Genomic DNA, 14,256 nt, shown 5'->3' on the forward strand with positions numbered 1-14,256 from the left:
AGGGGACATTCAATCACATGCAGATCCAAAAACACCATAGATGACACAGTAAAGTCCAAGACCAATATCCATTATGGTCCTTGATGTGATGAGGCAAAAATTGTACAACACACATCAATAAAATCACTGCAAGAAATGAATGGAAAAAAAATACATACAAATTATAATAGATAAAAATAATTTTTTCATCAACCATGGCCTTCTTTTTAACAATGTGGTGTCTGATTGTTTAATGTGTAACTTATCATAACTCCTGTCACTCTCCTGTAAAGGATGAGTATGTTAGAGGCTTAAAAACAGGAGATGGTAATGGCAACACACTTGCCATCACATGAACAGCTTCCCTTTCTTTGTTTATTATATTGAAGGAGATATTCTTACAACTGCTGCACTGTTTAAACTCATCTGTTGCTTCTCCTTTCCTCCCTTCTGTCTCACTTTTCATGCTAAAAATGTGACGCTGTATAAAAATAAACAACCCTACACATATATATAAAACAAATATCTAGGCTAGGCTACAGAAACTGGCAACGCACACACCTGGTCCAAGTTTCAAAACTGTCAAGGCAGCCATACTTATGCTATACTGACTAATGTATCGTGGGATCCGTATACAAAAGAGATCTAAACAAAACAGATTTATGAACGTGCACTGTCACACAGTGCGATGATAAATCTACGCTCAGCGCTCAGTGGTGAGTGTGTCTGTTTGGCATCAGTTCACAAAATATCTCAGCTTCAAGTTTGAGCATAAACTGTTCCCTGCCTAAAATACATTGAAGGTCAGCTAGAAAATATTTGGGAGTCGACAACTGTGTTTTTTTCTTTCTAAACTTGTGATAGTAATTTTTAAACTTTGCATTAGATTTCTCAGCCACCCACTGGGAGGTAACTGGTCAGACCAGGAAGCAATTTTGCAAAAATCCTGAGTATATACTAATGTGACAAAGAACAGAGCCGGCGGTATCTGAGAGTAGATGGTTGATTATACCTACTTAATCATAACAAAAACAGGAGAGGAGGCTCTCTAGACTCCTTAAACAAAAGATGAATGATGTCTTATTTTAAACGCATAATGTCAGTCAACGTACTGACCTGCTGCTGGTAAAACCCCTGCCACTCTAGCGTGTGAGAATAATCCTTCAGGTCCTGGGCGAAGGTGGTGCTGCCGTTGGTGATGGGCAGGTTGGGCAGCAGGTTCTGGAGGGTGACGGGGTCGGCGTGCTGATCGAGCAAGGTTCGCACAATGGGCACCAGCTGGGAGAAAGTCTCCGGGTGTCCGCAGTCGGAGCAGTCTGTTATGCCTTCCGGCCACAGGGGGGCGCCCAGCTGCCCCAGGAGGAAGCACACCTCCTCCCAGCTCAGACACAGCACGGTCTGGAGCAGGCTGTGGAGCTTCACAAAAGCCATCACACACACCTGAAGAAGGAGAAAAGGCAAATCACTAACTTTACAACTGATGGCCTATTCAGGCATCTCATTTAAAAATATGATTAACTTATATGTAATGGTGTTTTACTTGGTTCAAAACTCCTTTACAGGTAAAAGTCCTGTATGTAACATTCAGAGTATCAGCAATATGTACTTAAAGCATCAGGAAAAAAGCAATGGACCCTACAGCTGTATTTTTAGTGTATATCATATTATTAGAGTGTTAATACTGATTAATTAATTCAAAGCATATTTTACTTACATGTTACTTGGTCGGTGTGGAGATAAATTGAACTTTTGACAGACTTTCCAGTGGTTTAATCTATGACAACTCATCATATTTTATAAGCTGATTACATGTCTTTTTTTATGAGAAACCTAAGTCTGCAAAGTGACTGTCAGATAAATGTAGCAAAGAAAAAGTACAATCTCACTCTGAAATAGAGCGGTGTATCAAGTAGAGTGCAGTCCCTCAAATCTGTACATAAGTGCAGCACTTGACTAAATGCGCTTAGTTACTTTCAACCGCTGGACTTATTATAGCTGTGATAGTATTGCTTTTATTTCAGTCACAGTTTGTATTGTATATTCACTCAATTAAAGTGGCTCCAGGCTTGTTTTATTTCCAAGACACCCGCAGCTATTTAGTTAATTTATTTCACTTGTGACATTTGGGAAATCAAATGGCTTTAGGCAGAGTTGTACTACTTTGCAGATGACTACAACCTAGCAATATATGATGGAAAGCCTTATGGCCAGTTCATTTATGGCAGCTCCCACAATCCAACAGCTAGAAGAGCAGCAGCCGCAACAGCAGAACTCATAACTCTGAGGAGCTGCCCTTTCATAGAGAACACTCCCTAAGAGGAATGCCTGCAATGTCTTTGAAAAGAAACCCATAGAAGGCTTGGTATTTCTTGGTATGGCTTTATCTGAGTGCTCTTATCATGTTAAATAAATTCTTTAACCCCTTTAAATTTATTTCATGCAAAGTTCAGTCTTGGGTTGTGAAAGATGTGTACGGTGAGAATTTTTCTTTTTTACATTTATGGTTGGTGTACTGGACAGGAGAAGTTGTGAGAGCAGCTGACCTGTGAGTGCTGCTGTTGGATATATCCAGTGATGATACGCAGGCCAATCTGGGCCATTTCCTTCAGTTCTGTGTTCCCGGGGCTGCCGGGGGTGCTATGCCAGGCCTGTAACCTGTCCAGCAGGTTCACCACCCCCTCAAATATCTGCAATACAACAGTAGCTGTCAACAAAAGGACTTGACAAAAAGGGCTAGACCTGTTTCCACACCTTGCAGCATCTACGACAACCTACAGCCATTCAGTACCCTCAAATACAGCTTAACCTGCATTTAAAAAGGTTATTCAGATGTTACCTACACCCAAAGTGATTCTCCACCCTGCCTTAAGTTAAGACAGGAAAATTTCCCCTGACGTTAAACACAGAAACAACCACACCCAGCTTGTATTTACAATACTTTCTATGAATGTAATGACTTAAATCCCTGATGCCTTTAACATTAACATGTATAATTCTGTCAATATTTGTGATTAAATTACAGCATAACATCCCAACACTGTAATCTGACTTTCAAAGATTTGTTGTTTCCAAACAATTCATTTCATAGGCCTAACATAAACAGTTTTCTCTTTTATGTTTGACACCATTCAGTCCATAATAGAGACAATACTATAGTCAAATGAAACCATTTCCTGGAAGACCCCTGACTGTTCTGCGCACATCATCTCACAGTGTGTGCCACCAGCTCATTTACTGCAGAAATCTGCTGCATTGCTTCTTGGCAAAAAGATATTTGATTGAAGAAAAGAAGTGGACTTTTTCTCTGAGGACCAAGCATCCGAAATCCATCAGCATTTTAAATGAGTATAAATATAAAGCAAGCGTGCAGCTCTTACACAATCTCATTGAAGGGTAAAAAGGACAAGTTGTGGTTTTACAGGGTTTTATGTGCAAGGCTAAGAGCAGTCAAAGTCTTTGTGCTAAGGTAAGCTAACTGTCACTGTTAGTGGTATCAATCTTCTCATCTAATTCTAAGCATTTCCAAAAGTGTTCCATACATCATCATGAATTTAAATAATAATTTTTGCAAATTTTATTTAAAAATCTCTGGAACTAAACTGAAATGTGATGTCTTGACATTACTCTAGCTTCAGCTTGGTAATGTGTCACTATGCTCATCCAAGACTTTGTCGGGGACAGAATGATGAAGTCCTGGACTTATTTTCGTAATTATCCCTGCTGTTTTTACAGTCAGCCAACCTTTATCATGATGGAAACAGACTTCCAATAGCAGGACAGAGTGTGTCATGTGTGCTACATACAGTATGTGTTAGGTGGAGTATGTGGTATACCTTTTCACTCCATAGCGTGTGATTGTCTGTGCCCTCAGCAAACAGGAAGTCCTGCAGCAGCCTGAGCAGCCGAACCAGACTGGGACAGAAGGGCAGGGACACTCCCTGGGCGTCCCTCAGGTCTGACAGAGACGACTCCAGCATCATCTCCAACAAACTGGCACACGCAAACAAACCCTGAGTACATGTCATGGTAACATTTCTGGATATATAGCCAAAAGGTGACACGACTGAAGGCGTGGTTCAGTTTAGTTTTTCCATTGCAACACAGGCTCAGCGCAGATGTGTTTGTTCTCTGAGGGGAAACAAATCTGAAATCGTCGTCACTCACCTGCGCTTGATGTCATCGGGAGGGCGGACCAGTTGGCAGGACGAGCCCAGCTTGGTGAGAACAGAAAAGACCTGTCCTCTCTCCCTCCACACCACGTCCTCCGCACCCTCTGCCCCACTGCCACTCCACAGCACGGAGAAGACAATGTTGGTGAGGAGGTTGCACAGCTCCTCCTCTGGGGTTTGCTGTAACATAAACTCTGCTCAGTCCTAAAGTCACACAGAAAAGAACTAAAACAATAAAATTCTACATCAGGGAAATCTGAGTTAAAAAGCAGCCATACCTGTGGGTTAGATGTATTGGAGATTGTGTCTCCAGTAGGAGGGTCCGTCCCATAGCTTGTATCGTCCAGAACATTGGACAGACTGGAGCTCTTCCTGGGCCTGAGCGGTGGAAATGGTTTGCAGTGTTCTAGAGGAGATGGTGTGTTTGTCAGACTGCCTGCAGGAGTGTGTGCGCCTGTCTCTCCCATACCTCCTAGCTCCAAATCTAAGGGCGATGTACCAAAGGGAGAGAGGGGCTGGTACTCTCTCCCCTCTTCATTGGGGCAAGGCGAGGTGATATCAACTGCGTTGGAGATTGAGGACGAGTGGCTGCCCTGGTCCACTGAGTCGAACGACTTAAAATGGAGGGAGCCGGTGAAGTTTTTAAGGGGCCCTCCGCCCCCGCTGGGAGGCGACTGGGACAAATCGGAGAATCCCTCTGAGATGTCCCGCTGGCCGCCTTCATCCTCCTCCTCCTCCTCATCCTCGATGTCCTGCGAGTTGCGGTAGTTCAGGAAGATGTCGGTGCGGGTGTCCTCTATGACCAGAGACTGATCCCTGCGCAGCGTTGGCCGATAGCTCGGCTCGAAGGAGCTGTTGGTGCTGGGGTCTGCGATGTTGGCGGTGTGGGACTCGTAGGACTCTTTCACATAGAGTTTGGTGAGAACATCCTGCCAGCTGGGTTGCTTAGCGAGCTGCTTCACATAATCCTCATTGGAGTAGATCAGATGAAAGAGCTGGGGTAACATCAGAGAGGAACAGAGAGAGCTTGTTTTCATTAATGAGATGATAAGTTTGCTTAGGATGAAACCGCCTTTGGTTTGGTTTTAGCAGAGCACAAATTATGTGAGCAGACTGACCTTACGACAGACGTCCAAGCGAACAGTGAGCTCAGCTCGGTGGGACAGACAGACCACAGCCAGGAGGTCTCTGAAGTTAGGGCTGGCATCTGTAGGGCAGCAGCAAATCTAATTTTATTTCAGCATTCAGTTTTCTGCTATAAATAATGAGATATTTCACAAAGCCACTTATTATTTTCCAAAAATAGAACAATACTGGTATGAAAAAGTTCTGTATTTGTGATTTTTCTCTGCTGTTTGAAAAGTGGTATCAGGGACTTCCACTATGCGCACCAACTACACTTAAAGGTAATGCCTTATTCTACAGGTCTTTGGTATGAGACTTTTAATTTAATAAGTTTACTTAGTTATGTTGAGTTTTTAAGCATAAGGAAACTTTTTTCTTCAATTGAATATTGCCTGCAGATTTCACATTGTTGCATGTTGAGCTGACCTGAGAGTCTGAGCTAAGCTAGGTTACGCTAGCTTTGCATTATTTGGAAGTGATTAATTTCAAGTGTTACATTTGAACATTGTCTGTATCTTATTAAAAATTGCTGCCAAATTACAGAGGTCTTTCCAAATAAATACAGTGTTACTAAATCACAATCTGGAGACAACTGGGTTGTTTACTTGTTGCTGGGGAGATAGCCTTTTCAATAAAATCTGATTAAAGTGTATCTACACATATCAGATGAGTTTTAGATTATTAAATATATTACTTTATAACTGAGGGTGTTTTATTTCTGACTTAAATTTAGATTGTTGCTTATTAAATGTTTGAGAAAAACACAAATACATTTGGAACCTAGTTTCTAGGTGCTTTAACATTTATAAAGCTCTTTTTTGTCATCCACTTCAAAGCTCACTAGACCAGAGGAAAGAAGTTGTTTCATCATTACCTGTAGCGAGGACCTGCTCATACAGACAGCGCACAGTGATCATGGTGACGGGAATGTCTTCAAGGAAACAAACCAAGCCAAGGTAGCCGAAATCCCTAAGTTTAATGCGCTGCTTGTTGCGCTCAGACACACGCTCGCTCTTCAGGATTTTGTATAAAACCTGCAACATCACAAGGAGTTTTTTAAATAGTTTTTCATATTCATATCACATGGGAGTCTACATAGGAGTTGGCAGGCAAATATCTTCTGAGTGCTAGGGCAGATAAAGTATTTTAAGAAGAGGTCCAGTCCAGTTTTTCTCACCCTGAACACCCTCTCTCTGGCCTCGTCTCCAAAGCTTGGAGTGAGCAGTAGACAGTACAGCTGCTCCACGCCCCACTCCAGCAGCACGGCCTGTACCTGCTCACGAGGTGGGCTGCTCCTCAGGAGCTCATACAGCACATCCAAAGCCCTCACCACCTGATCAGGAAAAAGAGTGAATCATTAGGATGGAGGTGAGAAGTGAAGGTGGAGAAGGTTGATAAAGTACAAAGAAATATATTTTAGGGAGGATAAAGGTTTAAGGAAGGAAAAAAGGAAGCTTGGATGATCAGGGTAAGTTTATTTGGGGATTGGGAGTGAAATATCATGCTGAAAAGGTCAGACGATAACAAAATTCAACTCCCTGAAGAAACAGAGATAAAACATATAAGCACAACCTGCTGCTCCTCTCCTACACTCAGAATGTAGGCGAGGACGCTGTGAAGCTCCTCTGGCGTCGGAGACTTGAGGAAGTCTTTGAGCAGGGTGAACAGAGAGGTCTGAATCGTTTGCTTCTCATCAGACAGGGGGCTGCCATCTTTCTCCACACTATCACCAAAGATATAGCAAAAACAATAAATTCTCCTCACTGTATGAAATAGGCAATAATAGCTTAACATTTATTAACATACAACTGCAGTTTCAGTTAACTTTAGCACTCTCTTAATATGAAACCATATTCACCCGTAGAACGTCCGAATGGTATCCAGAATGTACTGAACCCCATACTTCCTCTTCATGCGCTGCTTGCCTTTGTTTATTACAGACGACAGGTACTGCACATGGGCTTTGGGAAGGAAAAGAATACTTTTGTCATCTCCCTTCAGGCTGACATTTAGAAAATGTCAAACCAATATGCAAGCTTGTACCGAAGAAGTGCATTAATTTACAAAACAGGGCACTGGAGTGCAGCTTCAGGCACAGATTCACTTTTAATCCTTTGCCATGGCTTGAACTCGGAAACATTAATGTATTCTATCTCTGTGCTATGGTGCTTTTAGCCTCCTCGTACTCCTTTCAGTCTTGGCGTGCATATACATATAAAAAGGGGACGTGTGCAGCTTCGGCAGACATGAAAAGGTTTCACAGGTGCATTACTTGACCACACGAGGGCTGCTTGTGTGCCTTACCCAGACAAACGGCGAAATGGCTTTTAGTCCAGATGCGGAAATCAAAGAGCAGGTGCTGGTAGAGTTGCTGGAGGAGTGGGCTGTTGCCCTCGTTGAAAACCTGCTCCAGCAGCAGCTGACATGCCATTAAGACGTTCATGTCCATCATACTGCCTGGAACCTGTGGTAGAGGAAACACAGAGGAGGAGCGTTAAAGTGTGTTTAAGTATGTTTTCATCTACTTAGATTCATCTGTGTTGGTGTAGCGTCTATTTTTAGTTACACTTAGAGGCTGAAGCACTGTTGGAGTCACTTGAGTTCATATACACTCAAAGTATTCTCCTTCAATGTGTACACTGGGCTGCTACAGATGTTCTACCAGTCTATAGTGGCTAGTGTTGTCTTCCCTGCTGTGGCGTGCTGGGGAGGTGGCACCAGGACTTGCAGTGCCAACAAACTGGGCGAGCTGGTGAGGAGGGCCAGGTCAGTGGTAGGAAAAGAACTGGACAGTTTGGAGGCAGTGACAGAGAAGAGGATGAGAGGGAGGCTGAGAATCATCATGGACGACCCCTCTCATCCTCTCTATGTCAAGCTGAGGTGGCTCAGGAGAAGAAGCCGCAGCCACTCTTCCAGCCACGTGCCCATTAGCCATCAGACTCCACAATGTCATAGCACCCAGTACCTCCTGCCTCCACTCACTGTGACCCACAACCATACACCACTCATAGTTTCATTGCACATGCAATCAGTGCATATGTATATATACACAGAGATCTATTATATTACATCAATTACTCCTATTTTATTTTATTTTTTACTTCCCTTGTGCTGTAGTGTCAAACTGGCAACTGCCAAACAGCTGCAGTGATTACAGCTATTAATCAATTAATCAAAGTAAGCATTTGATAATTAGTTAATTATTAATCTTTTTTGACTCACTGGTCAGACAAAACAAGACATTTAGGGACACTGGCTTGGACTGTGGGAAACTGGGATGGACATTGTTCTGATGTTTTATAGCCCTACAGTACTGTATGTACTATATGTGGAGGACTCTGTTTCCTTGGACAGGATGCTCCACCTTAACGTCATATATTTCAACATATCCTGTCAGACAGCCAGCATGTCTGTATAGCAACACCTGATTGGTTGCAAGCACCAAAGATTCACATCTATTAAAACAATTGAAACTTCTGAACTCCAACACATGTTAATATGAATCTGAAGAAATCATTCGATCACAAAATACAGATGACATTGCTTACATCACCACGGCAAAAAGCTAACAAGGTGACTACTTATGCTTGCTTGGGACCCACTGAGCAGTGAAGAAACTAAACTTTATTAGCAAAATATCACATCAACACATCTGGCACACTAACTCTGGCCTCCATATCTGTTATATGATGTGTCATTTCTTCATTTGTGTAAACAATTTTCCCCTGATTTCACCACAATATTTTCAAGCTACAGATTTTGTAGCTAATTTCCTTTGTTCTCATTCAGAGAGACCACACAATCTGACAAAGTCTGCATAAATTCCCCCACACAAGCATGTGATTCTGCCATTCTGAAAGAACCACTGCTGTTTCGACAACACCATAACCATTCATTACGCAGCAATTACACCGCAGCGGTACAATGGGAAAGGTCAGCTATTCCCTTTCAGATGTTTCTTGCAATTAGTTCCCACTTGCTGTAGCAAACTGACATATGGTGCGAGGCACTTACTTTGCTGAGCATGGCTCCTATGGTGCTTGGCCCGTGGCAGTGCAGCAGGCTCTCCTGATTGACAGGGTGATGACGAATCAGGTTTTTCACCATCAGCAGGAAAGCAGCAATGCTGTTTCTCTCTAGTCTGCCCTCTGAGAGAAAAAAAATAGGGCAAACAACTTTTAACATTTCCTGTGTTACCCACAGTTGTATTTATGCATTACAAAGCACTTTATTGACATTATCATATCTCAGAATGAGTCATAAGTCATATGTCAGGGTATTTGTCTAACTTCTGTTAAGAGTCTTTGTTCCATTTATGTCTGTATTTACGCAGACTCCTGGACTGCAGTTCTTCAAGCATGTTATGACACAATAGACCCACGCAGACTTTTAACCTATTAGCAATGATTTCATAATCTTTACTATGTTTGTCTGTTGTGTATTATGTTATGTGCCTCTTGTCTGATTGTCTAGCACTTCCTGTTTGTCCTTGCATCATGTGAAGTGTGTAGACATTGACTCACTGCTGCTCAAAACATGTTCAGAGTCTGAACTGTGCTGAAAATCATACTTAGCATTTAGCATAGGATTACAACTGAACAAAAGGGATTAGGAGCCACATTCCCAAAATGCAGAAGGAAATGTATTCATGATACTTGAATGTTCATTTACCAAGATTACAAGAAACAGACAGTGTTCTCTGACCCAAGCACATCTAAATATGCGAATGTTAATGTTTGATTTGCTCAGGTTTTGTGATACCTAACCAAAGATTTCTGCCAAAGGGTATATGAATGGCTTTTCGTGCAATCAGTATATTCAGTATTTCCAGAAACAATGTTCCCTTCCTGTAATTTTGGTGAGCCCATCCTTCCATGACAACACTATAATTGCATCGAACATTAAGTTCAGGAAAAAATTAAAACGCTGAGCTAAACACAAACTGACCCGCGGACTTGTTCAGTGGCAGCAGCATGGCGGCGGGGCCTCTGGAGGAGGTGAGTTCTGGCCCGAGCAAGTCGGAGATTTCCTGACCGCCGTTGTAAACCTGCTCGGCCTCGCACACCTGCTCGAGCAGGGGCAGCAAAACCCCCATACCTCCCACTACATTTACAACATCCTGCAGGAAAGAAGGAGCAACAACTATTTAAAATGAGTACTTTATCTCCTGTAGCTTGGTCGACTGTACGAATTACACAACAGGACGTTGCATCTAAAAATCATAATCGTGAAAGTTCAAAATGTTTTCATTTCTAACCTTGATGTCCCAGTTCACCACCCTGTGTCCTGTCAGCCTGCCATCATATTGGTGATTTGGAGACAGGTCCAGACATATCTGGCTCTTAAAGGCCTGAAGAAGTCATAAACGTGTATGTAAACACTTTTGCTGGTATTGTTTACAATTTGCACAGTAACAACAGTGTAAAACGAATGTGTAAGATTTCAGTGAGTTTCAGTGGGTCACCTGTGGAGTGTAGTAGAGCAGGAGCTTGCTGTTGAGATCAGATAACTCTCCATCCACTTTGAATAAGGACACGTGATTGGGGCCTGTGATGGAGAGCAGAGAGTAATGTAGGTCATAAAATATGCAAACATTACTTAGTGCACATGTAAAAACTACATGTTTGTGTAATGTTCCTTCAACTGCTTGGACACTGTGATTTTTCCTTACTACTGTCTTGATGTACATTTGATTTAATGGTGCATTCAGCTAAATTCTTAAATAATGTGTAAAATAAATGTAAGTAATGTGCACAACAACATTTGCATTGCAGCAGTGCGTCACCTACCTGCAGCATACAGAGCTCTTGTCTGGGTCTGCTGCAGAGCCTCATGGCAGATGAAGGCGGTGCCCAAGAGGCCGTCCAGGGATGTGGGTGTCCCCCACTCTGTGTCCTGCAGTCCCGCTGGGATGGTGTGCACAGGGGAATCGACTATAGAACCCCAGCGGCCTCCGGCAAAGGACGCTGGGAAAGACTGGGAACGGATAAGGGAGGGGGCATGGTTGGGGAAGGCAAACTCGGGCGACAGGTTGGCGGACGAGGTCGTGGGCAGGTTGGGGGAAGTGGTGGTGGTAGTGGTCCGGTGGCCCGCAGAGCCGATGCAGCAGGAGGTAAAAGGCTTCAGGATCAGGATCGGGCGGGGAAGAGACAGAGGAAGTTAGACTGATGGAAGGGAACTGTGTCAACAGTCAGGATACATTAGACACCAAATTCAGTTACCTCACTGAGAGATGGAAAACGGAGCTGAGCAGTTTTACGCAGTTCTCCATCAATGTAGATGGTGACCAGGTTCTGACCAAATGGACGACGGCCCGGGATGTGGACTATGGCCACTGAATGCTGTGATGAGGACGACGTTAAAAAGCACACAAATCTCTGTCAGTACTGCAAAAAGCTAATTTTGTTTAGTCCTTAAAAGGTACGTTTTTGTATAGAGAAACTGAAAACAGTTATAGTTCCGAGCTTTAATTTAACCACATTGATAGACCTCTCTAGCTGCAGCACATGTCTCTTCAAGAGGCACGCTCTTCATTTTTTAATAATTATTATGCTCAAGGTTACAGGCCCAGACAACACCGTTTGGAGAGGTGACATGAGATGATTTTCTCCTTGATCGAATCTATTTTTATTTGGGACAAGCTAAATGAGGACAAATGTTGGCCAAAATCCTGGCTGTACTATTCAGTATGTGTCCACACTCACCCAGCGTGAGTCAGCTAGTGGGTGCTCTGGCAGAGCAACAGCCATGTAGTCTTTCTTAGTGCAAACAGCCACTACCAGCACACCTTCCATGGTGAAGAAGGCCTCTAGACCAGTTCCACTCGCTGTGAAGAAACTTAAAAGAAAGAAAACAGGTTTCTGTCAAAAACTGTACTTTGCAGGTAAATGCTAAGAAATGCTAAGCAACACTAATTCTCTAAGCCATGCGTTTTTCTACCTATAGAGCTGCTTCCTGCGTGGCCCTTTTCCCATATCATGCTGAACCCCTGTGCCAGAGATGCTAGAAGGTCTACGGTTGTTGGAGAACTCTGAGTGACAGGAGGGGAACTCCATGTTGAGGCAGAGCCAAGCGTGAAATGCAAACCCGCTACCTGGCCATCGTTGGACTGTAGGCACCATAATACCTGCCATGGGGGGTGTGAGATCAAAGTACTGCAGGGCACTGTCCTGGCCTTCTCTGGCCGCCATGGCCGAGAGCACTCGGATGATGCGGGTGCAGTAGGGGTGCACCCTCCCCACCACTGTGCCATTTTCCTGATCCACCCTGAGCAGTCTGAGCAGACTCTTGAGCTCCTCTGGTTTCAGACACAGAGAGCCCAGGTGCTGCAGGAGGCCAAGGAGAGCGTCTGCGCATTGCCTATCCAGATTCTGGGGCTGGGAGAGAACCTGTAGCAGAGCCCCCACCATGCCTGCCTCCACGGCCACGGTGCGACAGGACAGGGAGCCACGACAGACGGTGGCCAGCCACTGCGCTACCAGCAGCTGGAGGTCCCTCTGACCCGACAGCTCGGGAAGCCACTGCAGGAGCAATAATAAGGGCTGGTCGTTGCTGATGCCAAGGTGATGAGCGTGGGCATGCTCGCCCTCCACTGCCTGGAGACAGAAAGGCAGATGATGAAAATAAGGCATAGACACGGTCACATGATAAGATAACTTCAGGTTAGCTGGCACTAACACAATTTAAATAGGAACAAGGTCATCACTAAGAGCAAATTGGCTTCTACTGTCTCTGCACTCAGCGGGGGTAATGAGGAAATGCATGTTTCACCATGTTCATCAGCTCCTGCAGCAGCCTTTTGGTGGGTTGACCTTGACTCTTCAGCACATCAAACAGCTGGGAGTAGCCAATCCGCTCCTTGAAAACCTCCTGAGGGGGAAGGAGACAGAAATAGGCTCAAGAAAGCTGCTCCACGGGGGATAACTACTTGGCACACTTCCATGCATTGGAAGAGAATACAATGAGATTTCTTAAACGAACAGAAAACAGCTTTCCTCATCAGGTATTAATTTTTGCTGGCATTATAGGCGTCATACTATTACAATATTATGCTTAATAATGTGTGCACAGTAGTATGAATAACATGTCATTTGATGATCACAAAGGGTCTTACCTTTGCAGAGGGTGAGTTACTCATTATAGCTGTGAGGACTCCTAAGGCATGAACTGTAATACTATCTGATCCTTTCTCCCAAACCTGCATCAAAATATGGAGGCATAGTTGAATGGCACTGCAGAGCTAAGTATGTGCGTCATCATGGGTTCACACCAAAGCACAAAAAACGTGAACTTTAAAACTGCGTATGATCAAAAAGAAAACATGTCAGTTCTGAGCTAATCTTCCACCATATCAGAATTTTTGTGATTATACGTGAAGTGCAAGAGGATGAGCAGTACAATTCTTTTTTTTCTACACCACAATAATTGGAGCAGGCTGGGTCAAAGTAAGAGAATTGCAGTACCAGTCGCCAAACAATCACCCCTTTGTTAATTACTGATAGGTCCCAGCATGCAAAAACCAAAGCCAACCACCAGAAAAACAAAAAAAACAAAACAAAAAAACTGAGGCAATCCCTAGCTATTGCCGAATATTAGGCAACATCAAACCCCCAGGGTGCGAGCCAGGTCTTTCACACAAGCGCAACCAGTCACATGACGGAGCAGCCAAAATTCGAGGAAAAAACAAGGAGAGACATGCACTGAGAGATGATAATTTCATGCACTACGAAAAACACAGCATACCCTTCTCACCCACTGTTGTCAACAGGGAATTCAGCCTCTAATTATGAATGTGATAAATAAAGCTCTCCCGCACAAGCGACAATTAATCCTACTGATCTGACCCTTCATTTTTTTCAACATGCACAAAAACAAATAACAGCAGCTTGTCTTTATGTTTATTCAAAGTTGAATTCAAGTGGAGCAAACAGTGGCCCAAAATAACAGTAAATGGCATGTACAGTACATATAGGCTCTAAGTGGA

The 14,256-nt window shown here is 43.6% G+C and overlaps 1 protein-coding gene across 1 annotated transcript in view; it reads right to left on the reverse strand.

The window, feature by feature from the left end:
* nbeal2 (neurobeachin-like 2) overlaps positions 1-14,256 on the reverse strand; it is a 34,771-nt gene that overhangs the window by 8,490 nt on the left and 12,025 nt on the right. The window contains exons 11-31 of the mRNA XM_018689244.2: positions 13,387-13,470; positions 13,044-13,142; positions 12,213-12,868; positions 11,978-12,110; positions 11,495-11,614; positions 11,063-11,393; positions 10,738-10,820; positions 10,531-10,623; positions 10,221-10,392; positions 9,288-9,421; positions 7,578-7,737; positions 7,132-7,234; positions 6,846-6,996; positions 6,451-6,606; positions 6,148-6,307; positions 5,267-5,355; positions 4,427-5,143; positions 4,144-4,328; positions 3,813-3,969; positions 2,523-2,666; positions 1,096-1,419 (exon numbers count right to left, since the gene is read on the reverse strand). Of these exons, the coding sequence (XP_018544760.1) occupies positions 1,096-1,419; positions 2,523-2,666; positions 3,813-3,969; positions 4,144-4,328; positions 4,427-5,143; positions 5,267-5,355; positions 6,148-6,307; positions 6,451-6,606; positions 6,846-6,996; positions 7,132-7,234; positions 7,578-7,737; positions 9,288-9,421; positions 10,221-10,392; positions 10,531-10,623; positions 10,738-10,820; positions 11,063-11,393; positions 11,495-11,614; positions 11,978-12,110; positions 12,213-12,868; positions 13,044-13,142; positions 13,387-13,470 (4,251 nt within the window). The remainder of the gene's footprint in view (positions 1-1,095; positions 1,420-2,522; positions 2,667-3,812; positions 3,970-4,143; positions 4,329-4,426; positions 5,144-5,266; positions 5,356-6,147; positions 6,308-6,450; positions 6,607-6,845; positions 6,997-7,131; positions 7,235-7,577; positions 7,738-9,287; positions 9,422-10,220; positions 10,393-10,530; positions 10,624-10,737; positions 10,821-11,062; positions 11,394-11,494; positions 11,615-11,977; positions 12,111-12,212; positions 12,869-13,043; positions 13,143-13,386; positions 13,471-14,256) is intronic.

This window comes from Lates calcarifer, linkage group LG15 (assembly GCF_001640805.2).
Source record: "Lates calcarifer isolate ASB-BC8 linkage group LG15, TLL_Latcal_v3, whole genome shotgun sequence".
Lineage (NCBI taxonomy): Eukaryota > Metazoa > Chordata > Actinopteri > Centropomidae > Lates > Lates calcarifer.